Source organism: Phyllostomus hastatus, unplaced genomic scaffold, assembly GCF_019186645.2.
Source record: "Phyllostomus hastatus isolate PE091 unplaced genomic scaffold, TTU_PhHast_1.1 phas_contig_432, whole genome shotgun sequence".
Lineage (NCBI taxonomy): Eukaryota > Metazoa > Chordata > Mammalia > Chiroptera > Phyllostomidae > Phyllostomus > Phyllostomus hastatus.
In genome coordinates, this window is record NW_025333880.1 from 2,394,639 (window position 1) to 2,421,117 (window position 26,479).

At 35.1% G+C, this 26,479-nt stretch overlaps 1 protein-coding gene across 6 annotated transcripts in view; it reads left to right on the forward strand.

Annotated features, from left to right (window-relative positions):
* SYT1 (synaptotagmin 1) overlaps positions 1-26,479 on the forward strand; it is a 529,074-nt gene that overhangs the window by 366,610 nt on the left and 135,985 nt on the right. For 5 of the 6 annotated variants that reach the window (XM_045845010.1, XM_045845011.1, XM_045845009.1 and 2 more), the window contains 4 exons: positions 12,972-13,156; positions 19,031-19,153; positions 22,728-22,895; positions 25,985-26,152. In XM_045845010.1, coding sequence (XP_045700966.1) covers positions 12,972-13,156; positions 19,031-19,153; positions 22,728-22,895; positions 25,985-26,152 — 644 coding nt within the window. The remainder of the gene's footprint in view (positions 1-12,971; positions 13,157-19,030; positions 19,154-22,727; positions 22,896-25,984; positions 26,153-26,479) is intronic. The other variant, XM_045845015.1, reaches the window with a different exon arrangement.

Consider the following 26,479-nt stretch of genomic DNA (forward strand, 5'->3'; position numbering starts at 1 on the left):
CTTCATCTCTTTTTTTAATTCTTGTTTCTTCATTCTGTTCTGGGTGAGTGTTTATTTCTTCCTTCTCCTCCAAATCATTGACTTGAGTCTCAGTTTCCCTCCTGTCACTGTTGGTCGCCTATTTTTCTTTATTTCACTTTGCATAGCCTTTACTTCTTCCTCTATTTTGTGACCATATCCAACCATTTCTGTGAGCATCTCATTACCAGTGTTTTGAACTCTGCATCTGATAGTATGTCTATCTCTTCATTGCTTATTTTTATTTTTGGAACTTTGATCTGTTCTTTCATTTGGGCCATATTTTTTTGTCTCAGTGCAACTGTTACATTATAAGGGCAGAGCCTTAGGTATTCACCAAGATGGGGCAACCCATGTCACTGCATAGTGGCACATTCTGAACGACTGTTTCTTCTTAAATTCCTTAGTTGTCAGACTTCCATACAGTTCAATTTTCTGGCAGTTCTGGTTATTTTTTGTTTTTAAATTTGTTGTTGTCCTTCTTTTGGTTGTAGGAGTAGGCAAAGTTTATCTACCTATGCCTCCATCTTGACCAGAAGTCCTCTTGATCAAATTTTCTTAAGTGGCAGAACTTGGAGGCAAGATTCACAATCTATCTTATATCTGATAGTGCCTTGTGACTGTGCTTTTTATCAATATTTTTTAAGAAATAATTTTATTGTTTTGGCATAAACAGTTAGAAATTACTTCAGTTAAAAGAAGCCTGATAGAAAAATACAAATATGTTCATGAAACTAAACTCTTCTTAGCAGTAATATGATTAGTGAATAATCACTCAAATTTCAGTGTTGACATAAAAGAAAGCCAGAATATATTAATACAAAGAACCCCAAAGACTGATCCTATCTCCAAAGGGAATCACATTACAGAAGGCACATTCAAATCCTCTATGTTCTAGTCTATCAGCTGGAGACTATAATATTTATCTTTGCTACTCTACAATTTGGCTTTTAGGGTCAAATCAGAATGTGAAGGGGTATCAAAGTCAAAGAACTATATAAATGAGACATAGAATTAGTAAATACAGTAGTCCCCCCTTATCTGTGGTTTCACTTTCTGTATTTCAGTTTTCTGTGCTCAAAAGCAGTCCAAAATTATTAAATGGAAAATTCCAGAAATAAATAATTCATAAGTTTTCAATTGTGCAACATTCTGAGGAGAATGCCATCCCACTCTGTCTTGCCAGGGACATGAATCATCCCTTTGTCCATAATTTCCACCCTATTAGTCACTATAGTATCACAGTGCTTGTGCTAAGTCACCCTTATTTTACTTACTAACGGCCCCAAGTCACAACAGTAGTGATGCTGGCAATTCAGATATGCCAAAGAGAATCCATGAAGTGCTTCCTTTAAGTAAAAGTTCTCTATTTCATAAGCAAAAAGAAAAAAATGCACAGTAAGGTTGCTAAGATCTACAGTAAGAACACATCTTCTATCCACAAAATTGTGAAGAAGGAAAAAGAAATTTTTGCTAGTTTTGCTGTCATACCTGAGACAGCAAGAGTTAGGCCATGGTACATGATAAGTGCTTAATTAATATGGAAAAACCATTAAATGTGTGGGTGGCAGACACAAACAGAAAATATGTTCAGATTAACAGCAACATGTTGCCCCAGAAAGCATGGAGCCTATAGGCAGACTTCTACCAAGGGTCCCAGACACAAGTAACACCAAGCTATTTACTGCAAGTAAAGGATTGTTCCAGAGACTCAGGAATAGGTTTGGACTGAAAATATATAAAAATGACTGGAAAGAAAGAGAGATATCACATTCACATAATTTTTACTACAATACAATGTTGTAATTGTTCTTAGTTACAGTTGTTAATCTCTTACTGTGCCTAATTTATAGATAGAAATTTATTATAAGTTATGTAGGTATAGGAAAAATCATAGTACATATTGGGTTCCAAGCTATTCACAGTTTTAGGCATCAACTGTGGGTCTTGGAAACATATTCCCCTGGGAATGAGGGCAACTACTGTATTGAAGGTGCTGGATATAAGGAAGGGAAAACCATGTTAGCATTACTAATGCAATTTTAAGAGAATTTTTTCAAGAGAATATATAACAAGAATTATTTAGGAAAAACAATTGATAGGAAAAAATAATGAGCCAACTGCTTCTTACATAGTCTATCTGGAATAAAAAGTAAAGAATACTTGCACAGATTTTCTAAATGATCTGGAAAGTTGATGTACTGCTGAAGTTTTATCAGGATTTGATCAGTAGTGTTACCAAAAAGTGTATCATTCAGTTTTAATAAGATGTTCAATAGGGTCATGTCTTCGTTATGTGTGAACAATATTTGAAGAATGCTTTATCTGCCTCCACTTATAATTTCATTTATTCAGTAAGCATTTGCTTAAGACTTACTATGTACCCAACCCAAATGAGACTTCATGGGAAAGAGGCAAAGGAAAAGAAGATAACAGTATTCCTCTCCAGGTAGCTTCCCCATGTTGAAGAGACAAATCACAAACCTACTAGAAAACAAGGACCTGTAAGATTATACAAGTGAGAAAGCATAAATAACTGTGGATGACAGACAAAGCGAAGGGCTGATACGTGTTATTTTATTCCTCAGGTAGACATTTAGAGGAAGTCTACTGGAATGTTTTAAAGGAAGAAATGACTAAGTTTGACAAACAAATGAGAACAAAGCAAATTCTATATTCTAAGTGCAGATATGTTAGAATCTACAAAAACAAACATTCATGCAGGACCTTAAGGTCATATGTTCACAGTTGCAGTGCTTAGAATACGGACTCTAAACAGAGAGGAATAAGATTTAGAGGAAAAAAGAAAAGAAGAAAAGAAAAGAAAGGAAAAAAAGAAAAAAGAGAAATGAAAAAAGAGAGGGAGGGAAGGAAGGAGGGAAGGAAGGCGGGAAGGAAGGAAGGACACTATATTCAAGATTGACTGGCATAGGGAAGCCCCTTCAAAAGCAGGTATAGAAAAAGAATCAAGGATCATGGGAGCTGTACAAATATAAAGATGAAAGCTCAAATCCAAGAACCAGGATACAGAAGGAGGAAATGGTGCTACAGATTGGGAATTGGACAGATAAACTGAGAGAAACTGAGAGAAACAGAAAACAAGAGTTGGCGAAGAATATTAATGTTGGGTCTATAGCCACAGGAATCCATTGGATAATCAAGGAAAAATGTACTGTGGATAGCTAGACAAACAAGGGTCTTTGTTTTTGCTGTTGTCTACCTGTCACTTTGTATAGCAATGAAATTAATGAGCCAGACTCTTTCCTTTTATGACTAGAAAGACTCACACACCCTGTTCTTTTTTGCTCATGCATAGCAACCACCCAGTTCTGTCAGTACAATCAAATCTCCCCAAGTTACAGGAAATTCTAAAAATGTGTCACCTGCTTCTAGAATAATGAAGAGAGAGTATGGGGGAAAAATATTTTTCAAAAAGCAGGTTATGAGGCTAAGCAATGTTTTTGTTTGTTTGTTTCCTACAGCTGTTGGCCAGAGGCTGTTACCTAGCACAGGGAAACACGGACTGTTATCTGCCCCTTTTACTTGTAGTCTTTCATCGTAATTTGATTTAATCATAGTATCATTAAATTGCTTAGCAAAGAAACAAGTAGATTCTCAAATATTAAATTATCCAAAAGTCATCAACAGGTGATTTTTTTTAATTCTTAGAAGAGATTTTATTTTCCCTTGGGCATATTTGATAGCAAATAGATGAAAGAAATTGCTGAATTGCTAAGCAAATTCAAAGCATTGTAATGAAACCAAATACTAATTGTCTCAGAATCCAAGAGATGATTATTTTGAAGATTTCTAACACAAACATTAAACCTTAAGTATAATTCTTTTTAATTTTGAACTTTGAAATCAGAACTCAAGAGAGGCATACTGCAAATTTTACAGGATAAATGGATTTGCCTTTAACCACAAAATTGTGTTGTCCACAGCATGATTGAAAACTGTTACTAACTTCTAAAGGCTTCGGAAGTGTTTAGCCTGTGAATAGCCTTCACCTCTGCCAACTTACCTGGCATCCCTTTGTGTTTACCAACGCACTTTCCTGAGCCCGCAGACAGCAAGCCCCTGGGCGGACTATGGAGCCTTATCTAAATCCTCTGGAAGTTGTGCTGGGGCTTATCTCTGCCTGGAGACTCAACAGCACTTTCCGTGTCAAATTTCAGACATTCCAATATTGTGAAGATATGGATGGCTTTGCCTTATCATTGAAAGCAGGCTATTACAGATATTTTATAAAGTTAATTATGTGACTAATACCTGAGCAAATAAAATGGCCCTCAGTCAACTGAATTTTATTATCAAAACTAATCATTGCATTCAGCAAAATACATCAATAACTTTAGTGAGTTATGCAGCAGGGGCTGTCGATTTCTTCAATAGAACAATTCATATTAAAATCAGATCAACAGAGGTTCTAATAAAAATTTATATATAGGTTGTGATTGTGTATGTATCAAAGCAATATAATGTATTTTATTAAAGTTTTCTGTGTGTTAACAGTTCAAGAGTTTATGGGCACAGGGGGACAGAATTCCCATTTTATTAAACTTTAAAGTTTTTAAAAATAATTCTAAACAAGAGTTCATTTGACAAGGAAAAGAAGAATTCTGACTACATAGTAGAATCAGAATCTAGCAAAAGACCCCATTTAATTTGGCATTTAAGATGCTCTATGGTTTGGTTCACAATGTGCTCCATGTATATTCATTAAATCTGCCCACATAGACTATAAACTGTTTAAGTAAGTAAATTATTTCAAACTTGTTCACTGCTTCTCCAATGTGCTGAGCATTAATGTATTAAACAGAAACTCAAATGAATGACTAAATAAGGGACTGAATGAGCCTCTCTCCTACCTTGTTGTTTACACAATCCATCTGCCTTAAAAAGCCACAGGTAGCTGACTCAAGTCAATAGCTTGGATCTTTTTACAGCATATTTATACAGAAACATCTTCCGGTTTGTTTTTTGTCAGAGGCACATATTGAAAAGCTAAACAGAACTATGTGAAAGGAAAATGTTCAATGCATTCTGAAGAGGGTGATTTTGAAAATTATTTTGAGAAGGTTACATATGTTTACTATGAGGAAATGTCTTTTCATTCAATTTGATAAAAATCAAAGTAGATTTTTTTTAAATCTGTGCTTTATTGAAAGCTTTAACAAGGTAGTTACTGGTTGATAAGTTTGATCAGAAGGAGTCTATAAACCACAGGAAATACGGGAAGAAAGGAGAAAGGAAGAAAGAGAAGAAGGGGGAAGGGAAGGAGAGACAGACAGACAGGAGGAGGGAGGTGGTCAGGAGGAAAAGGAGGGAGGAAAAGCAGTAGAGTCCCCAAAATGCTATTTTCATGGTATTAACAAGCAAGACTTTGAAGCTCACCGCTTCCACAAAGCCTTCCTGGAACTCTAAGAGCCTCTACTTTGTCCTCCTCTAACCTGCTACCTACGCAGTTAACCCCCTCCACTGAATTTTGCACTCGGTTCTGTATGCCTCCTGTTAGTTTCTAGTTTTTAATCCTGAGAGTTAGTCTTCATAAGCTTCTAAAGACCCATCTTCTCGGTACTGTTTCCCCACCACCTCCAGCACAATATGAGCACACAGCAGACTGCCAAGAAAAAAGTAAATGAAAGATTAAATGAACAAATATAGGAGTAAGTTTTTCCTAATTGAGTAACCTTGGTGAACTTGACCTTGATGCTCTGGGAAAGGGATTTTTAATTTGGAGTCCAATGGCGTCCTAGACCTAGGGAACTATAATCGCTATAAGGGTAATAATACACAGTCCCAATTGTGTGGAAATTTAAACACATATGCAACACACACTGCACACAAACATACAGATTTCCCACAGTTCATAGCATGTCCTTTGTTAAAGAGGACATGTAATTTGGAGGAGGCTTAGAACTACTATTCTAAAGAGTGAGGAAAAGGTGAGTTTGTTTAATAGTCAGGAGCCAGGAATTCAGTCCTTGAGGCCATTTTTATCTATAATGAGAAATTCTTTTTTTTTATAATGAGAAATTCTTCAAACTGACCTTGAAGTGGTTGGTTTCATCTTAAATCATATTCTGTATGACTTTGTATTGTTTCAGATCTTGCCTTTCATGTTCTGCCTCCAATAGGGGTTAATAAGTATATTAATCCACGTATCTCCAAAGCACTTTTTCCTATTTGCATTCTGTAATTTAGACAATCCTTTATAATACAAGGCTTAATTTTTAACCAACTTTTAAAAAATGATTGTCCTCATGGTTTTTTAAAAATTATTAATAAATAGTCAAAAAAGGAAACTGAAATATAGATTATTTTTCCTACTGGTTAATAGAAGGATTCTTTTCATATTGTATTTGGCATCTTGGATGAATGTGTGGTGATCTAGAGAGCTGGTGGATTGTTTTGGCTAAAACCAGAGGTAGGCAAGAAGCTTCCATAAATATAAGAATGTAGCATATGGAGATCATTCATGAAACGAGTAGCAAACATTGGTGCAGTGGCGAGGCATTCCTCTGACAATCCGGAGATATGTCAAAGGTAGAAAATGCTTGACATCATTGCTGAATTTTTGTAGTGGCCATAGCAACAGTTTATTACCTGTGTCATCTCAAGTCTCTCGGCTGAAATATCTAGGACAGATGTAAATGAACAAGCTTATATTTTTCAGAAAGGAAATTACAGCTTGTCTTATGTAAGAGACATGGATTTAAGGTTGTTTCATAATATGATGAATGGTAATGGAACAGACAGATAATGCAGAAAGCTGCCCTTGAAGGTGAAATCTAGGCAGGGAGTATTAAGCCAGTAAGTTCTGCCATGAATTAAACCTTGAACCCAATGAATAAATCCACCCACAGGTTGCCAGGCTAGGAGACTGCAGTAGAGGACTGTGAATGGAAATGAGACAGGAGAGAATCAGAGCTAAGGGAGTGAGTTTCAGAGCAGGCCTAAGGAAAACTCAATGAGATGGTGGTTTACCTCAGAGACTGTCCACTCTACTTCCACTTGACCTTGAGAATGTAGTTTTGTGGGTTTCTTTTGAGCCACCTAACATTCACTGAGCATTGTTAAGCTGATAGTAATCAGTCAGGCATTTTAGAACATAGAAGTGAGAGCCCAGAAACAGGAGAACTATAGCAGGTCTTCCCCCAAGCCATAAGGCACTTTGCATAAATTTTTTTAAAAAACTCCTCTGCCTCAACTGCTCACTTGGTAGGTAGGTGTGGGTACAATGCCTGATTGATGAGTACACTTTGAATTTGAGAACATAACTTGACACATGGGGCTGCTATTTAGTAATATTAAAATTTCTGCTTTATGAATGCACAAATATCCTTGCTCTTTGTGACACTTTTATCTTGGATTTTACAATGCTCTATTATAGAGAGGATATTTGAAGTATTTACTTTTTTAAAAAAGTATGTCATATCCCTTAAAGTCAATAATTTTAAAAAATTTGCTTAGTGCCAAGATTCCTAGGAGAAAGAAATAATGATATTTTTCCATCTGAGTCTTACATTTTTATTATAGAAAGAATATTTAGCAGCTGATTTCATCAGTAACTGTACCCCTGGAGCACTAAATTTGTACACAAGAGCATATTAAGCCCTGTAGCTTCCATTTAAAAATGCACTATATTATGTTCTGAGTACTGAATTTGGCAAATATAAGAAATTTACTTCTTTTTAAAAGAGTAAAAAGAGTAATTAAGACCCAGATTGTGACACATGGGAAGTAAACAGTAAGCCTCACAATATACAAACACGCTTAGTGCTGTATTACGGCCTTGAGAAAATGCCTAGCACGTAGATATTTAATAAATGTATTTGATTAAATAATCACTTTTTTAACTGTTCAGTTTATGCCTACTTCCCATGAAAAAAATGACCTCTTTTAATGAGGGGAATAGTTGTTTGTCTGGGATTTTTTTCCCCCAACAGAAGACCTGATGATGCAAATTTATTTCTAAATGGTTCCTAATTATTTTATTGTGTTTTCCTTAACTATAAGTGCTTCATGTCATGAATAATCTAGTAAAGCTGAGTTTTGAGTTAGTAAGAAGTGAATTTTGTATGTAGGAAGAGTACATTAATATACTCATTATACATGTGTATCAGTTTGTTGTTTTATTTTAAAACAATACATCAGTTTACACCCAGAGTGTTGTATCGCAAAGTAAGTGCAAACTTTATGTTGGGTAGAGGGAAATTTTAGCAAACATATGTAATCTATTTATTTTTAAAAATATTTTATTGTTTATGCTATTACAGTTGTCTCACATTTTCCCCCTCCACCCAATCCACCCCCCCACCACTTCCATAATCAGTCCCCTTTTAAAAATCAGTCCACACTAAGTGAGACCTGTGTGGAGCCTCAAAAAGTAAACATCATTTAAATGGCTGAAGAGGAGGAAGAATACCATTAAAAAAAAAGGAAGACCCTTGAAAAAATGGGGTAGAATTAAGCAAAGAACAGACCACGTGGTCTGACAAGATTAGAGGTGGGTGTAGGGAACAGTGAGGAGAAAGGGATGGACATGTAGGTGCGACAAGTAACAGACTCTAAAAGCTGTGTACAAAATAATTAAAAATTATGTATTAGAAAGTTGTGTCCAATGACCATGGATGGATAAAATGAAGAGACCAGCTAAATGATGGGAAGGGAGATTATGTGAGAGGTAATTTTAGGTCAACCACTTACAAGTGGAAATAGATGTAAAAGAAATATAAAATGCATCAAAGAAGAAATGGCATGACATGACGGTTAGATTCAGAAACAAAAGATTTCCACATGATTTCAATGTCTAAGAGGCAGCAAATAATAGAAGAGCAAAAAAAAAGGCATACAGTTGTTTTGCAGTACTGTTTTGAGAAGATAAAGGATTCATACAAAACATTCTGTAGGCAGTACAGGATATAGTTCAAGTGACTGGACGCAGGAATAAAATAGAATAATGAACCTAGAAGATTAAGATGTGGTGTGGGAAATGGTGTGCCCAACAATGAGTGAATGCTAAGATGAGCAAAGGACTAAGAACTTTAAATTAACTCCATTCAAGACTTGGGAATGGGAAGCAAAGAGAAAAAAAAAATCAGAGGCTTAGCAGGAGATGCTGATAAGGGCAATAGAAACAAAAGCAGAAGAAAGTTTCAAGAAGGAAGATATAATCAAGATCTTCCCATACCACAGACAATGTTGTTTGGGTTTCTCCAAAAGAAAACCATGTTACCCTTGAGAGAATCTTTGGTACAAAGTTAGAATTACGAGAATGGTTGCAGAAGGGATAGGTAAAAGGACAGGTAAGAAGGAAGGTCATAGAACATATAGAAATAGCTCACATTAATATTCCAATTGTATAACCATCTACATGCAGCATATATTACAAACTTCCCAAGCTCTGCTTTGTACCCTCTTGAGTTTCCTAGTGCTGCTATAATGAATTACTACAAATTTACAGGCATTTATTAGCAAATTTAGTATTTTCTAGTTCTGGATGTCAAAAGTCCAAATGGTTTTACTGAGCTAAAATCATAGTCAGCAGGACTGATTCCCCCTTTTTAAAACGTTAATATGCAATAAATAACATTGTGTAAATTTAAGGTATATAATGACTTAAAATATGTACTTGAAATTTACTAAGGCAGTATATCCTAAATGTTCTCACCACACACACACACACATACACACCACATATTCGTCACCTCACATGCCTTTGTACCAGCCTCTAGTAACCATTCTTCTCTTTGTTTCTTGGGTCCATCTGGATAATACCCCTATGTCAAGATTCTTAATCACATTTGCAAAGTCCTTTTGCCATGTAAGGTAACATATTAACAGTCTCCAGGGAATAAAGTATAGACGTTTTTGAGGTATCATTCTTCCTACCACCATGTCTAAGTCCAAGCATCAGAAGCAATTTTGATTTGACTTTGCCTTAACTTTTATGCATCAGTTTACGGTTGGGTTACATAATATGTAAGATTAATTCATTACCTAGAAAATAAAAACTATTTTAACAAAATTTTTACACTAGTCTATTATTTTCTACTACAAGTTTTTTAAGTTAAATGCTAAAATTCTTAAATTCTATTTAATAATAGTTGGTAGCAATAACAATAAGCTGATAGATTTCTTCCAGTAGCAATATTTTGATGAGATTTTTATTGAAGCTACATTTTATATTATAGAAATCACTCTTGGCAACATCTCATGCTATTATTTGCTTCACATTTTTTAATATAAAATATTCTATTAAAGAGGCTTCAAGGATCGATAAGGATTTTTTCTAATGTATACATTTAAAATATATACATTTAACCCTAATAATGTAAAGACATATTTGAATTCCTCAAACTATTCAATTCATAGTTTTCTCTCTGTATGTAGTTTTTTTCTGTACAAAATTGAAGGGATGCTGGACAAAATTGCAGTGAAGATTAAATTAGATGATGTATGTACAGCAGTAGCACAGTTGCTGGCCAGTAATAAGTAGGTCTTCAATAATATTTTAGCCGAAATCCAAAATATATTCCATGAGATTTAACCATTAATATTCAAACATATTTCTATAATAACTACAAGTGAATAATAATGTAGATGGTGTTTCTTTTTAAACCCATCACATTTTAAATGTCTGGTTGCTTTATACAGTAAAATTAATTTAACATGAGAATTCAATTTAAATAACTTCATTTAATTAAAAATGGTGATTTATATGATAATTAACTATTCAGTCAGATTTCCATGAGTATATGGAATTACACTGTCTTTTAAATTATGAGGAAATTTTTATTAATTTTGTATACTCAATACAGCATATGCAAAGTTAAAATTATTCAGAAGAGCAACTGAAAGGAAATCCAAAAGACAGCAATGCTTTAAGAAAGTCATGAAATAAGTTTTTCAGTGGTTGTGATTTACCTTCAAGTGGCACTATTTCAGATTTCTTGCTGTAATCCTGTTTCTATTCCTTTAACTTCTTTTGATTAAATGTGTCTGTGTTTTCACTGTCTATTTTATTTTTTGTGAAGTTGTCAAATGATCTTCGTCTTGTCCTATGTAATTTAAGAGACTTTTATATTGCTCTATGAGAGGCCATCATACAAGTCCAACTAGGAGAATAATTTACAAGTTTGAAAATGAACAGTCATTGTTAAAATACGGTCTCACCTGCAATGAATACACAGGCTCTCCTGTTCATGCTTGGCAGGGTTTGAACTAGACCAGAAGAGGCAAGAAGCCTTTAACTGAGGCACTCTGAATGATATCACTGATTTCATAAACTTACTTTAATTTACATTTTTTTTAAAATATGACTTTAATGAAATTAGCAAATGATAAAATGTCTTTGAGTGTAAACTTATCTATAACTTTCACATAAATATTTGTCTGAAAACCAATTTTGGAAGTTGTAATTTTTTATGTCTTTAGGTTAACATCTAATAGTCAATCATAAACTAGAATAATATGCACAGTGCACATTCTACTCTATGAAGCTAAACAGAGGGGACTTTCTCGGTTTGGAAGAGAAGCTAACATTTTTGTTACTATTTTATCAAGTGCTTCTGCCTTGTCTCCTGCAGTCATTGGATCTAATAATGTTTATGTAGCTAGAAGAAAATAGAGCTTTTCCTACCATCTCAGAGCACAATGTCTTTTCTGATTACAACAGGCAAATCTAATTCCTTCTTCTGATTTATCTCAATAGTTGAATAATTTCTTTCAGGCAAAGTAAAATTCTAAATATTTCCACAAGAACTAATTTTTGATAAGCACATGTGTAGGGGGTACCAAATAAGAAAATAGATTGACTTTCAGTAGATGGGCAACTTGTAATAAAAATATCTGAGTATACTTACTTACACGTGCTTTACTATTTTAAACAGAGCCTGCAGATCTGAAGCTCTCACCTAAAAACATCTCTTCCCCCTCTCAATCCTACTTGCATATCCACTGAACTCTTCTCAGTGTGTTCATCTCTTTCTTTTTATATATTTATTGGTGTGCATGTTACACGTCACCACATATACTCTGAGTTCTATCCATAATACTTAGCTCCATGTCTTCAATATAAAGAAATAGCTAACATTGAGTTCTTGCTATATGCTGGATGCCATTCTACACTTTCTAGTTTAACTCCTTTCATTTTCAAAAGAGATGAAATAGGTACCACTATTACCTTCAGAAACTCAGAACAGTTCAACAACCTGGCCAGAGTTACACAGCCTATAAATGTCCAAGCCTATATTCACCTGCAGTTTAGAGCCACTGAACACATCACCACTGTCCGCCTCTGGAGATCCTGAGTGGGTAAATTTCCCCAGCACTGACTCCCAGAGCACCAAGCACTCCTTCCTAACCTTCACTGCAACTATGGTATTATACTCATTTTGTATGTCAGCCCTTCCCATTGTACCCAGACATAACAGAGTCCTAGTATTTAACTCATGAGTAATAATAGTGAATATTTACTAAACTTTTACCATGTGCTAGGCACTGCATCTTATTTTAAACTTCAAAAAAACTATGAGATACCTACCAATTTACCACACTTTAAAGATGAAGAAACTGAGGCAGAAAGAAGTTAAACAACTTGCTCAAGGTCACACAGCTAGGAAAAGGTGGAGCCAGGGTTTAAACTCAAAGGTCAAACTCCAGAGCTATACTCTGAATGAAAGAAGGAATGGATTATCGAAAATATAGCTTGGAAGGGCAGGGAAAGCAATAGGGAGGAAATGACATTTGACATATGTGGAGGGACAAACTCAAAAAAAAATATGAGCACTCTAGTCAGGAGAAACAGCTTGGATAAAGTAATGCAGAACAGCGCGCCTGGAGCTGAACAGGCGCTCAGTCGATAGGAATAGAAGGGTGACTACCTAACAGTTTTGCGTATGTGTTACTTACACTAACAATGTGCTCTGCATGTTTTTTTCTTTCAGTGCCACCATGGGCCTTAATTGCCATAGCCATAGTTGCAGTCCTTTTAGTCCTGACCTGCTGCTTTTGTATCTGTAAGAAATGTTTGTTCAAAAAGAAAAATAAGAAGAAGGGGAAGGAAAAGGGAGGGAAGAATGCCATTAACATGAAAGATGTGAAAGACTTGGGGAAGACCATGAAAGATCAGGTAATATATTCATTCCATATTTCCTCTTAGATTTTACTGAAAATTAACAAATGGTTTATTATTTTATGCCAGATAAGTATAGCACTAAACAACTTCTGGACACCTGTCATTGTTGTGGAGGTGGTTGGCAATCCTTTCAGTCATTATTCAATATCCCACGGTGCAGTGGAAACACTTGATAGGGTTTTAGAGTTCCCTAAGCATGTAAACCAGAGAAGGGCATCCAGGGCCATCTCGATGGGCCCAGCATATGCGAATGTGCCTGAATGTTCTGATTACATCTATTAGCTCGCCTGTGTTGTGTTTAGAGCTTGCAAAGTATATTAAAGAATATCTGAGTGTCTTCCCTCTTGGGCAGGTCACCTTTCTAGCATTGTTACTGCTCTTATTCACTGTTAAACAGCTGAATCTAAAAGGTGTTTATCAGACTTGGTGAAAGCTACTCATGGTATGTATTCATCTGGCTCAATAATAAGTGCTCCAGAATGAGTTATACAAAGAAAGGAGAAAAATATGAGTGTGCCCCAAAGAAGAGGGCAGAATTTGAAGGCAAAATTCTTTATACTTACATAACAACAGTTAAAACCATAATGCAGATTATAAACTCTCTCTGGCTGGATTATTTTCCCAGTCCTAAGGAAGCTGTTTGAATGGTCTTTATATTGTCTATTTTTGCTAAATTAACTGAATGATTTGGTTCAGAATAGTTTACTATTAATTATAATAGTTAAATGCCTCTTCAGTTTTTTGAATCATATTCATATTGGATATTTTTAAATAACATTTAATTTACATTAAAAATACAAAAAGATTTTTCAAAAAAATAACACTTTTAATTATCAATGTCTTCCTTCATATAATTCAAAACTTCTATTTATTCCCAAATAACATATATAGTCAGTTCCACAAATTCCTCTGATAATATTAATTACTATTAATTAAACTCTTAAATATATGACTCTTAGGAACAATGTAATCAACAGAGCTATTTTAGGACATTTGTATGGTTTCCCAGTTAACCACCCACTCAGGAAATAACCCCACTCCCCAGCCTGAGTTTTAAACACTTTTTCTCAAAGACACAGTAATGTCTATTGAAAACAATCACACAAAGGCTCATTTTTTCACAAGTTGAGCTTTTGTTTGGTTTCAGAGCTAGAGAGGGGCTGGAAGGTTAGTGCTCACCTCAGAGAGCTGTGTCCTGAGCTCAGAGTGAGAAGGGTTACATTTTTTTGTAAGTTTCTAATCACAGCCACAGAAGCCAATGCACAGACATTCAACTGTCTATTAAGGACTGTTTCTTTGGTTAATCTGTTACATAGAAACTGAAATTTTAAATCATGTCTTACCTTATTTCAACATTTCTGTAGCAAGCAGGATTTGATACAGATTACTTTAAACAACTTATTGGAATAAATGTAGAAATAATCTTCTAGATGGACATGAAATGAATATGTTTTACATGAATTTCAGCTATATATGTTAAACAATAAGTTGAAAATACAGTACTATCATTTTCATAACTATAATATTTAAATTCCAGTATCCTATAATTAAAAACTAAAAGCACCAAATAATGTTAAATACCTACAGTGTTTCTTTCTAAGACAAGCAATTTGTATTTTTCATTATAAGATTTGTTCTGTATTGTGTAAGTCTATAGTTTATAGAATAGTAGTGATGTTTATTATCCCCAGTATGACCTGGATAAATGACCGAGATCTCAAAGTAATAAATACAGAGAACTGATTGTGGTTCATTTGTCACTGGTCACCTAATCCTTTAAATGGGAGGGGACGAGAAAATGAGTCAAATGAGGAAATAATAAAGAAGTCAGTGACAGTTTACAGTAATCTGTCACAGCATGGCATTTAGGATTTCAACCCTCAAAAACGGTGTTTTTAATTATTTTAAGTAGACCAATTTATGTAGGATTTTATAGATCTTATTTTTATTTATGAACAATTAAATGTTAAATGATTTACAAACAATTAAATTGTGTTTGGACAACTGAAAGTAGGCCCCATGAGTGAACAATTATATAGCAGTAGCTATGATACTTTCGAGTCTGACAAAGTAGCTGAAAACAGGTTCTATCATTTTATGAAGAGGAAGGAAGAAAAAGTAAAATGTAATTCAAAGATTTTAAGATGTCCTATTATATTTGATCATCAAAATTCAGATATTATTTAATTCATACAAATTCAAAACAGCCTTACCACAAAGTAAAATTATTTTTTAAATATTTATATTTTTAGATGGTTTTAAACAGAATATTAATATGAACATGGGGAAGACAATGTGCCTATCACTTTAAAACAGATGTGAGAGGCATTTTACATATTTCTTAAAATACCTAGGCTCTGAGAAAATGAAACAGTTTTTACTGTTTCAATCCATAAAAAAAACTCACAGAAATTAAATTTCAGCATTCATGGCTACATGTCTCTATGGTAACATCTTATACCCAAGGAGGAATTTTTAAATATTCTGCAATGGCAACAGAAAAAATTAACTACAAATACTATATTTCTACAGCAAAAGATATATGTATATATATAAAAAATATTTTTTTAGTGCCTTAAAACTTGAGAACATTAAAAATACAGAAGAAAAATATCAACTTAGAAAGTCCTAGGTCTGGAAAGGTCATTTCTCCATCGTTTTTACTAATGTGTATGGATACTTTAATTTCTATTTCTTCCTTCTATGTCCTCCTTATCTGTGTTGTGTCTCATGACTGTTCTGGACTGTCCCTTGCGGTAGGTTTCCTCTGTTACTTAGACACTCCTACATCAGCGCTCGGACACGCTCAGTGGCCTGGCAGCTGGGGCTCCGCCTCCGAGGGCACACCATTCTGACACACATCAAGAGGCTGAACTAAATTGGTTTTGTAAAGATGAAGGGTTCTCACATTAAATATTACTAACTGGTGAAGTAGAGTGTTATTAGAAAGCTCAAGTTTTTAATTGATGGGCGCAAAATTCAGCCCTTTGTTGCTGTCTTTTTACTGTGCCTTATCAAATCCAAACCCGGACCATTTAACTGAGAATGAGCCAGTGCTCCTTTCAATGGTTGTGAACTAAGCACCTTTAGAATGTGGAAGCAAACCAGAAGCATATGCACTAAATCTTTGAAATTTAAAACAAGGTCAATGTTCCCAACACAGTTTTTCTACAGCAATTTATCAAACTCTCAGAGCTGCTGGGTTTACAAGCGTTTCCTCTGCATTTTGTTCCTTTGTGGGGGGAAGTATTGCTCTCAAGATATTACAATGGCTACTGATTTAATACGCCTGAATTTAATGTGATAGTACAGAAAATGTCTTGGTTAAACTCAGCCTTTGGGACAAGAATAGACTTAATCACTTCAGTGATGAACAGTGGCGCTAAGAAATTATCAAAAATTTAGACCTATTTCATTCAGAATAATTGCAGAGATGGTCCTGTACCTTTTATTAGGGCAGCCCACTTAGGGAGAAGGAGATTTAATATCTCAGCTATTTCAAATTGCACTGGGCTGAAACATGATATGTAAATTGTCAGTTATGAGCATTTTGAAAAAGTATTTTAATCCATGAAATTTTTTTATTATGGTGGAGTAATGTGCAGATTTTTCAGACAGAACTATGCATTAGTTTGCTATTATTTTTAAAAGCTGAAAATGTTACAGGGAGGCAAATTACCTAGGCTAAGATTTCCTCAGCACCTCTTCTTTGACAGTAAAGACTTGCACACAGCTAAGGTGTTGAAAGGGCAATGTGATTTCACAGCCTCAAGCCCTATAATTAAACCCAATTGTCTCTTCTTGTTACTTTACCACCATATTCCCTTTAGTGACCCCTCCCCCAAGTTAAAAGGTTAATATAAATTTTTAAATAATTATGTTGTTTCTTGCCTTTGGCTATCAGTAAATCAATAGTTTACTATTCAAGGAAACATCCAAGTATAATTTAAGGTTTCCACAATAAATAGTATATGGCTAACCAGATTTTTAAAAGTTTATTCACTGATATATTGATGGTAATTTTTAATTTTCCCTACACTTTGTAGGCTCCTGAGAATTTTCAAGAACCACAAAAGGGAAGCATCTCTGACTACAGGGCAAAACTCTGTCTGATCTTCCCACCTAAATAAATTATGTTAATATGGTGCCACCACATCTCAGTTGGGGGGGATCAAATTGGAGTTCCCTGGGTAGAGCCAAATTGGAAAACTTTGTCAATTAAGGAACTGAGGGTGTCATTTTGAAGCATCATTGAGGGTCTCTGTGTTCATGGATGAGTCAACAGAAAAGTCTTTTCTCAGGAGAAAAAAAAATACCATGTGGTCTGGGAGTTGGGGTCAGTGGAAAAGGTTGGGTAGTCTGATGATTCTGATGCCTTTCTGAAGCCTGGTTATGCTTCTTGCATTCAAATTCTACAAGAATGCTCAGATTTAATTTGATTGCTGAGAAGAGTTAAGATTTCCTTACTTTGTCAGAGATATAAAGCAGTCTACCACCTACGTGTCTTAACTTGATTTCTGTGAGGTTCTACAGTAACACACACACACAGCAATGAAAATGCTACAACCAAAAACTAGGAGAAAATATTCCCTATATATAACAGAAAGGTTGAAACCACTAAAGTACACAGCCTCTACAAACCAATAAGAGGCAAACAACACAAAGAAAAATGAGCAATAGCTATATAATGGCAGTCTCCAGAATAAAAACAATAAATATGGTTAATGTAAGATTTAAATTTTTGTTAACCTCACTAGTGGTTAGGGATATGTAACAGTACCATTTTTAATCAACAGTAATAATTATGCATTTATTTCTAATTCTTTTTAAAAATCCTTTAAGGCAATAAGAATGCACATCTCCAGAAACAAAGCTTTCAACTTTTATAATTTTTATAATGTTTGGTTACTTAGCAAAATTTTGGTACTTATTGAGAAAATATATATTTTTATTTTTTTAAAGAGGAGCATTTAATGTATTTTATGAAATAATGAGCTTTCTAGTATTTCAATTTATATTACACTTAAGTTTTAGGTTATACAACATATTCAACTGATACAAACTGAGCTTTGTGAGTTCAACCCCATTATTTTTGTTCATTAATGCAAAATAAATTTTTATACCAATATCAGCTTGACAAAATTGCAAATATAACTCCTTTTATTTTTTTGGTATCAAATGGACCCATAAAAATCAATTTAATTCAGCCTAGCTTTCTGTGGAGCTGTTATGAAAATAAAATGGTAAACGTAAACTGGAAATGGAGTCGATTTCTCTCTAAACATGCATTTGCTGGTAGCATGTTTTTTCTCTTTTTTCATAACCATTATAAATGTAGATGTGAAACAGGAAATTAAAACTTTCTGAGAATCACTTACTCAACTATTTTTTCATAGGAAACAAGGCAAGGAAAGGCCACACATTTCACATGAATTACCCCGCTGCATGTAACAATGGTGTTTTACATGACGGTCAGCTCAACTCGCTTTAACCTGCGTGAATGTGAATCCTGGCCTGGTTAATAGCATGTTTATCATACCTCTGAAATGAGCAGTTTCAGCAGAGTCAAACATAATGCCAAGTTGACATCTTCTCTGCAACAACTTTACATTTTTTGCTTGCAATATTCTTAGGGGCTTCTTCCATTGCTTCCATGTTGCTTGCTGATTGGGGGAAAAATTCCGTGCATAAATGGAATTTTAAAAAATATGTAAGCAGCAAACGTGAATGTGTGTCAGACCAACTGAGATTTCTGGCATCTTAGTGCTTGCTTTTGACAGCTTGGAAGTATAACCACAGGTCCAGTTTAATTTGGATTTTGATGCAAATGCACTTGAATTCACATATGATCCATTTCCCTAATCATAGGCCCTTAAGGATGATGATGCTGAAACTGGATTGACTGATGGGGAAGAAAAAGAAGAACCCAAAGAAGAGGAGAAACTGGGAAAACTTCAATATTCACTGGATTATGATTTCCAGAACAACCAGGTCTGAGGGGGAAAATGTTTTCTAATTCCATTACATTTTCTGAAATTACCAAGTAGAAATTGAAGCATGATACTTCTTAAAATATTTTGTTGGCTGCAAGGGGAAAATGCAATTATCAAAGCTATTGATGAAATAATTTCTAAGTACAGGCAGTCTCCTACTTGCTAATTTAACTTCTGGTAATTGGAATCCACAGTATTCAACCGATTACATCTAACTTATAGCACTTACAATAGGCAGGCAGAATACAGATTAACTCGAAGCAGTCAGACTGATTCTGAGAGCTCCCAGCCACAGTCTGGCTGCACCAGGCCTCAGCCCGAGCTTGAGTAATCTTCCTTGCACTGCATGGATTTAGATCTGAACAGGGTGAGAGGCCTTTGAGTAACACCATCATTCAAGCCAAAGTTTGGAAACATAATGTAACAGTTTGGTAAGGGATCAAAGATGGAAAATTGTAGTCCATGAATTTCAAAGGTAGGAATGCCTTATATAATATCATGATAATTAGGTCAAATTCCTGATGCTAATGATAACAGTTCTAGAAGAGCAGAAAGACCAGAAAACTTCATTTCTAGGGCCTATGACTGCTGCCAAAAAAGTGCCAAAACACACTAAAAGAGATAGCAAAACAGTCATTTCTGCTTCAGTTTCTCAAATAACCATGAAATGTCAACTAGATTAACAATAAACTTAGCTCCCCTTTATTGACTGACGTTACAGAGATAGCACCGTGCACGCGCGTGCGCACACACACACACACACACACACACACACACAAAGATAGCTGTTAGAAATCCCTCCACATAAAAAGATTCTATGACATTGATGAATATACTCCTTTATCTACTGAATTGTTCAAGAAATTAAAAAGCTAGTCAAGAATCAGTGGAACTGGCTGAGTTAGAGATCTGACTCTCACGAACCCTCAGGACATGGTCCTTCTCTAAAGAGTTGTCAAACCTTCCACTTGTTTGGCTTCACTCATCGTTTTGGAGGAGGAAGAACTGATAAATGTGAAGTAAATACAGTTACTGCTAATGCAGCCGGTGTTAATTATTTCCAGTCTGATGAGGAATGGAACACATCAGTCAAACCCCAAGGTTCCACTTTGACAACTGCTGTCCGAAGGCAGCAGAGCTGTGAGGACCTTGCATGGTGGCACAGACGCTGGGCTTCCTTCAGAAACTGACAGCTCAGACCCTGGCTCTGCTTTCTGGAGTCTCCAGAGGATATCGCATGAAGAATGTGTTGATATGTTCTATCATATTAAAAATAATTTTACTTGATCAGCTTCATTACAGTCCTGGCTAGTGATTTCATAATACATTTTAGAAAGCTGTGTGTTGGTTACAGATACAGGTTTACAGGTATGGATTTATACAGATTTATAGGTATACCTTTTATAGTTAATTAACTGGAGCATTTGAAGTCATTTCTATCACTTATCCCAAAATTTGATCATCAGAACTTGGTTGAAAGCAAAACTTTTTTTAAATATCCCTGGGAAGGTCAAGATCAAGTTATATCATCTTGACATATACCATGTTTTCTAGAAATTTGACCTGCCTTTTATATGTATCCTATATTTTTCTACTAATTTATTTTACTTTCATATTTTTCAGTAGAAATCTGGTGTTATCTCATCCTGGTTAGTCATAATTTTGAAAGTTCTAAGTTGGCTTTGAGTACTAAAAATATCATTTTATAAAATAATATTTTTAAGAAAATAGCACTGATTTTTTTCACTGAAATATGAGTGTACACACTTCTCCTTTTCTAGTAAACATCAAATTTAAATAGGCATCTCATTCTGATGATCTAGAAGAGTCTATCTGATGAAACTTTTAATATTATTATTCAATGATTTTCCAAATGGTCTTAAGTTACATGATTTACAAAATGATTCCTTTGAGTCGTGGAAGATAAAGTCTGAGGACCTTTCCAGAGAAAGCTTTAATCAAATATACATATTTGTTACTGAAATTAAAAGACAACCCTAAAGTCCACAGAGATGCTTTCGTGAGGGGACTGTGATGCTTCTCTATCAAGCAGTTACGTCAGAGGAGGCTTGGAAGAAGGAATTCCACCCCTTACCAACAAATATCCAAAAATCTTCAAAATATACATGATCTGGTTTTAAAGAGTTTAGGTATATTTCTAGAGCTTTACTTCCCCAGAAGAAAAAATTTTTTGCAAGTAAGGAGAAAATAAAATCTTGCTTATTCACATGCAGTCTAAAGGCAGACAATAAAAACCAATGTGGCCTACCAAGAGACAAACTGTTTGATTTACTAAATAATGTCTTTATCATCTAATGTCTATTTTAGCTATTCTTTGATAATCTCTGTGTTTTGCATACCTACAATCCAGCATTTTCATTGCTTTTGTTGTATGATGATATCACACAGATATTGAAACTTTAAAATGAAAACATAATCATGCAGGGTACTAATCCAGCTTAAAAACTGAGTCAGCTAACCAAACTGTACTCACAAACATGGTGAGTCACTTTGGCGGAAAACAGTTGTGACCTTTTTTTTTGGTGGGGGGGACAGTGAATTGCTTTTCCACTACATTGGCTAAGACGTCTCAAACCCAAGCTTTCAGGATCTGGTGTAAAAAGCTATGATGTGACTGCATTTACTGAATAGTATATACTTTGAACAACAATAAGAGTCTACTTTTGTTTCTCATATGGATCTAGAGCAGCCTGTTGAAACAATGGTCTGGCGGCAGAGCATCTAGGATAGCCCACTCACAGTTTGTTTCTTTGCAAAGATAATTAAAAATGACAGCCTATGCTCTTGTTCACAGCAAGACAGAGTAATATGTCACTAAGAAAAGAGACAAAATGCCTGTCTTTCTGCTATGTTGGAAAAAAACCAGAAACATAGTCACACTTAACAGTGACAACCATCTCTCTAATATTCCCTTCCTTTACATGAGGCTGAAATTATACTTCCTTGACTCTGTGTCTTAAATTTAAACACAGAATTTAATATATAATGATCATTTTACTGTCATTTAAACCAAAAGCAGTCAGCACAAGTAAAAGTCAAATATGATAAAAACTTGACGATCTTGTTATCCCTAAATGGTACCTAATTTCTAAGAATTTCTATTCAGTTGGTCTGAGGCTTTGATTCAGAATAAAAATTTTCTACTTTATAATTACACACTTGTGATTGTTCAACAATTTATTTCCACTTACAAATCATGCCCTAGCAAGGAAAATAATGCACAAGGGCTTTTAGCAACTGGAAAGTTATTTGATTGCAACTCCTTTGCAAATATGAATTCTATAGTTAACTGTAATCAGCAACCTTTTGAAAGCCTCTTATGTGCTTAAAATCAGGCTTCCTAGAGCCTGCATCTGTCATAATTGGGTTTCTGAAGTCTATATAGCTCACTTCATTTGCCTTCTGTGTTCAGATTCACAAGAGAAAAATAGTGTTTATTAAAAGCAAAGAGGAAGAGGGAGAAATCACAATATGCAGCAATGTGAACAAATAAATCTTTTCCAAAATGTCCACCAATGTTTGTGCTTGCTATATTCTGTTGTTTATTTCAGCTGCTGGTGGGGATCATCCAAGCGGCCGAGCTGCCCGCCCTGGACATGGGGGGCACATCTGATCCCTATGTGAAAGTATTCCTGCTGCCTGATAAGAAGAAGAAATTTGAGACAAAAGTCCACCGAAAGACCCTTAATCCTGTCTTCAACGAGCAATTTACTTTCAAGGTATTGTTTTATGCTTACTAATAATTTTTCCTTCATTGTTTCTGATGAAAGACTGATCCTATCCTGCCACATACATAGATGCCACATGACTGCTTGTTCAGAGATCAAAATTATTCTAATCAAAATATTTAAAATTCTTATTTTCCATCCAGGGAGGATTTTACATTGCATTTAGATTTAGCCAAAGTCAGGATTCAGCTCAGCCACCTCAGAACAGAATACAGACTGGAATTTGACTAAGATGTCATATTCGCATCTAAAAAATGAAGTCGGCTTCAAATGTGCACCAGCAGGCTTGAGTACTTTGCCCTCTATAAAGCCAAAGAATTAGTGAATTAGTGTTTTAAGTTTAAAAGTTCCTGTTGCAGTCACAGAATGAGGTAAGCCCTGCCCATTGTTTACACAGTACAAAGCAATGTCATTCTCATTGCAAACGTCTGTGTGCACACTGGCTAGCTGAGCCCTCCAAAAGCCTTCTTCTTCTTAACCTATCAGTACACAGAAGGGAAACACACTGTTTTTATGCATTTACAGCATTTCCCCTTTACTCTAGGCTCTTCCCTGGTGTTCTTCATCTTGTTGAAACACTTCAGTTGGCAAACAATGAGAGAGGCATTCTGGCCATATAGTAACTCGGCAGGGAAATGCGTCCTTCAGGCCCAGGACATCTCTGCATACCCAAGTTCTGTGGCTCTTGTCTACAAGTCATGCATAAAAATAGTTCTTTCGTGGGTATATTAATATGTGAAAAAAATTAGTGCATTACTTACAACAATACATTTCTGAGAAATGAGATGTGACTGTGCCAGTAGGCTGACTCAGAATCACCTGTTGGTCAGCCAGCCATAGAGAAAGCTTGGGCCTCACGTTAACCAACATTCTGGTGTGAAAGAAATGGGTGAGACTGAGGCCATGAGTCATTGTTTAGAACTTTGTTCTCAATTTTACAGAAGAGCAGTGTCTTATCACTTTGAAACTTTTGAGTTTTTAAGACAGAATTCCCTAATGTAAATAATCTTATTAAAAATCTAGTTTTCTATACTGAGGATAGTTAATGTACAATAGCAGTAAAAACATTCCAGAAATACTTAACTTATGAAGAGCTAATCACTATGGTCAACATACCACAGAACATAAAATAAAAATAAAACAAAAAATATTGCAAGTTATATTTATAATCATTTTATTTGATCTATGAATCTTAATTTAGGTTAGTTATTTCTAACCACAATTAGTAGGCAGATTCTTACATTACTTGAAATATTAGGGGGGCTCTGTTGTTGTTTTGAGTGACCTATATATTATTTCTTTAAAAATATGTATTGATAATAATTTTATTAGTAATTTCTCTGATGTCAAGAAGGTTGACCAAATCAAAATCCATCCAAAGTACAATGTATTTTGATACACTCAAGAAATATGCCACTGTGTCTAAAGAATTGGTTAATTTATCCATTAGGCATCATAGATGATGCATCTTGAAATGCCAGTAGGTAATACGATACAGAAATAGAAGAATAGAGTTTGAAGAGGATAGGCTTTAAAGAGTGAGTTCACATCCACTTGACAGGAACTCTGCATGTCCCAAACTAAATGCTGCTTCTTTTCCCCAAAACTCCCCCTGAAGTAGCTAACTCATCATTCAAGCGATAAATAGTAGGTGCCTACTGTGTGCCAACAGTGTGCTAAATACCTTACATATTCATTCAGCCTCCACAGCCCATGATTTAGGCACTGTTATTATCACTATTTGATAGGTGAAGAGGCTGAGGTTTATCTACTTGCCTCAGTCCCTTCAGCTGAAAGGTGGGGAAACCCAGGCCCAGCCCCGTTTGACCCTAAACCCAGGCTTCTGACTGCTACTACATCAGTACAATCACACACACAAAAAAACAAATCTAAATAGATTTCACAAAGTAGATGAAATTTTCAAGAGTTTATCTCTACTCTAAAATTTCTTATTTCTTCCTTTGAAATTCAACTCTTTGAAAGGTTTTTTTTTCCTTCTAAAATGGAAAAAGCATCATGACTAGGTCTTAACTGTAGTATTTTAATCAGATTCCAAATAGATAATGAATGACAGAAAATAGAAAATCTTTGGAGAAACTAAAATTTCTTATACATATATGATCAAATAATCTTCCTTCTCCTTTCCTTCTTAATATATAGAGCTAATTGTGAAATGATTGCTAGAGCATAAGAGAACCATTTACACTGATAAAATAATAGAAAGTGTATGAAAATTGATCAAACCTTTAATATAAGTCTAAATAATTTCTTAATTTGGCATTTCTATCTAGTTACTGAAGTGTAGCTCACTCAGATTTCACAGCTTTCCCTGAATATTAAAAATGTCACTAATACACCTTTCAACCCATAGCATCTGTCCCAGATACATTTGAACAGCTGGAGAATTCATCAGTTCTTGGCCTTTTGCCACCACTCATCCTAAAGAGTGTCACACCTAAGAATGAACTTCAAGATCTATATTATAATGTGTCCCTGAAATTCAAAACATCAATTTTCTAGTCAGCTCTTGTCAATCAGTAAATTATTTTAGGGAGTAGGTGAGGCATCCTGTGAATTTAATTTAAATCCTTTCAGACTGCTAGAATGGCTTTTAATAAGTTACTGCTGTGTTAAAATATGGCATCCAAGAGGCTTGAAAGTCATCTACCCCTGAATAAGAAGCCACATACTGGCAATGGAATGAATAGCAACAATGACATAATCTACAAGAAAAACTTATTTTGTTTTGTTTTTGTGAAATTAATTGGCTTGGTTTATTCTGGTATGACTCTTGAAGTGTTTATAGCATATCTAATAGTAGAATCCATTACAAATAATGCTAACAGCTTCCAGAACCTTGGGATCAAGTGATAAATTACTAAGGGAAGTTCCCATTTTCTCCCAAGTAATTTAAACTGAAAGCAGTTAGTCAAATGACCCAATTTGAGAAAATATCAAAAGCATAATTATCTCTCTGATCTGTTTACCCAACATAAATATCAAAATTAAATACTGTAAACAATGAACACATTCTAAGCATTTTTGTGACCACACGTTTATCCTCATCTCTTTTCATTTAGGTGCCGTACTCAGAATTGGGAGGCAAAACCCTGGTGATGGCTGTGTATGATTTTGATCGTTTCTCCAAGCATGACATCATCGGGGAATTTAAAGTCCCCATGAACACAGTGGATTTTGGTCACGTAACTGAGGAGTGGCGCGATCTGCAAAGTGCCGAGAAGGAAGAGGTAAGAAAAACAATAGCATTTCTAATGTGACACAGTGTACTTGCCAGTTCTACTCACCTAACAGCCCATTGTGAGATGCTCTTTCCAAAGAGTGATGTGGGTGCCCAGCTGCTGACAGCTGGCAAAATAGGGTCAGGAGACTGCATAACCTCATTAAAAAGTATATAGGTCTTCTGGGCATGATTTGAGAGAAAAGAGAAAAGTTTGTGTGCAAGGTCTATGGACAGCTCCCTGAAGAGACAGACACACACACACACACACACACATTTGTGAAATGCCCTTCACACACCTACTTCTTTAAATCGACAGTAAAATATCATCCTATTA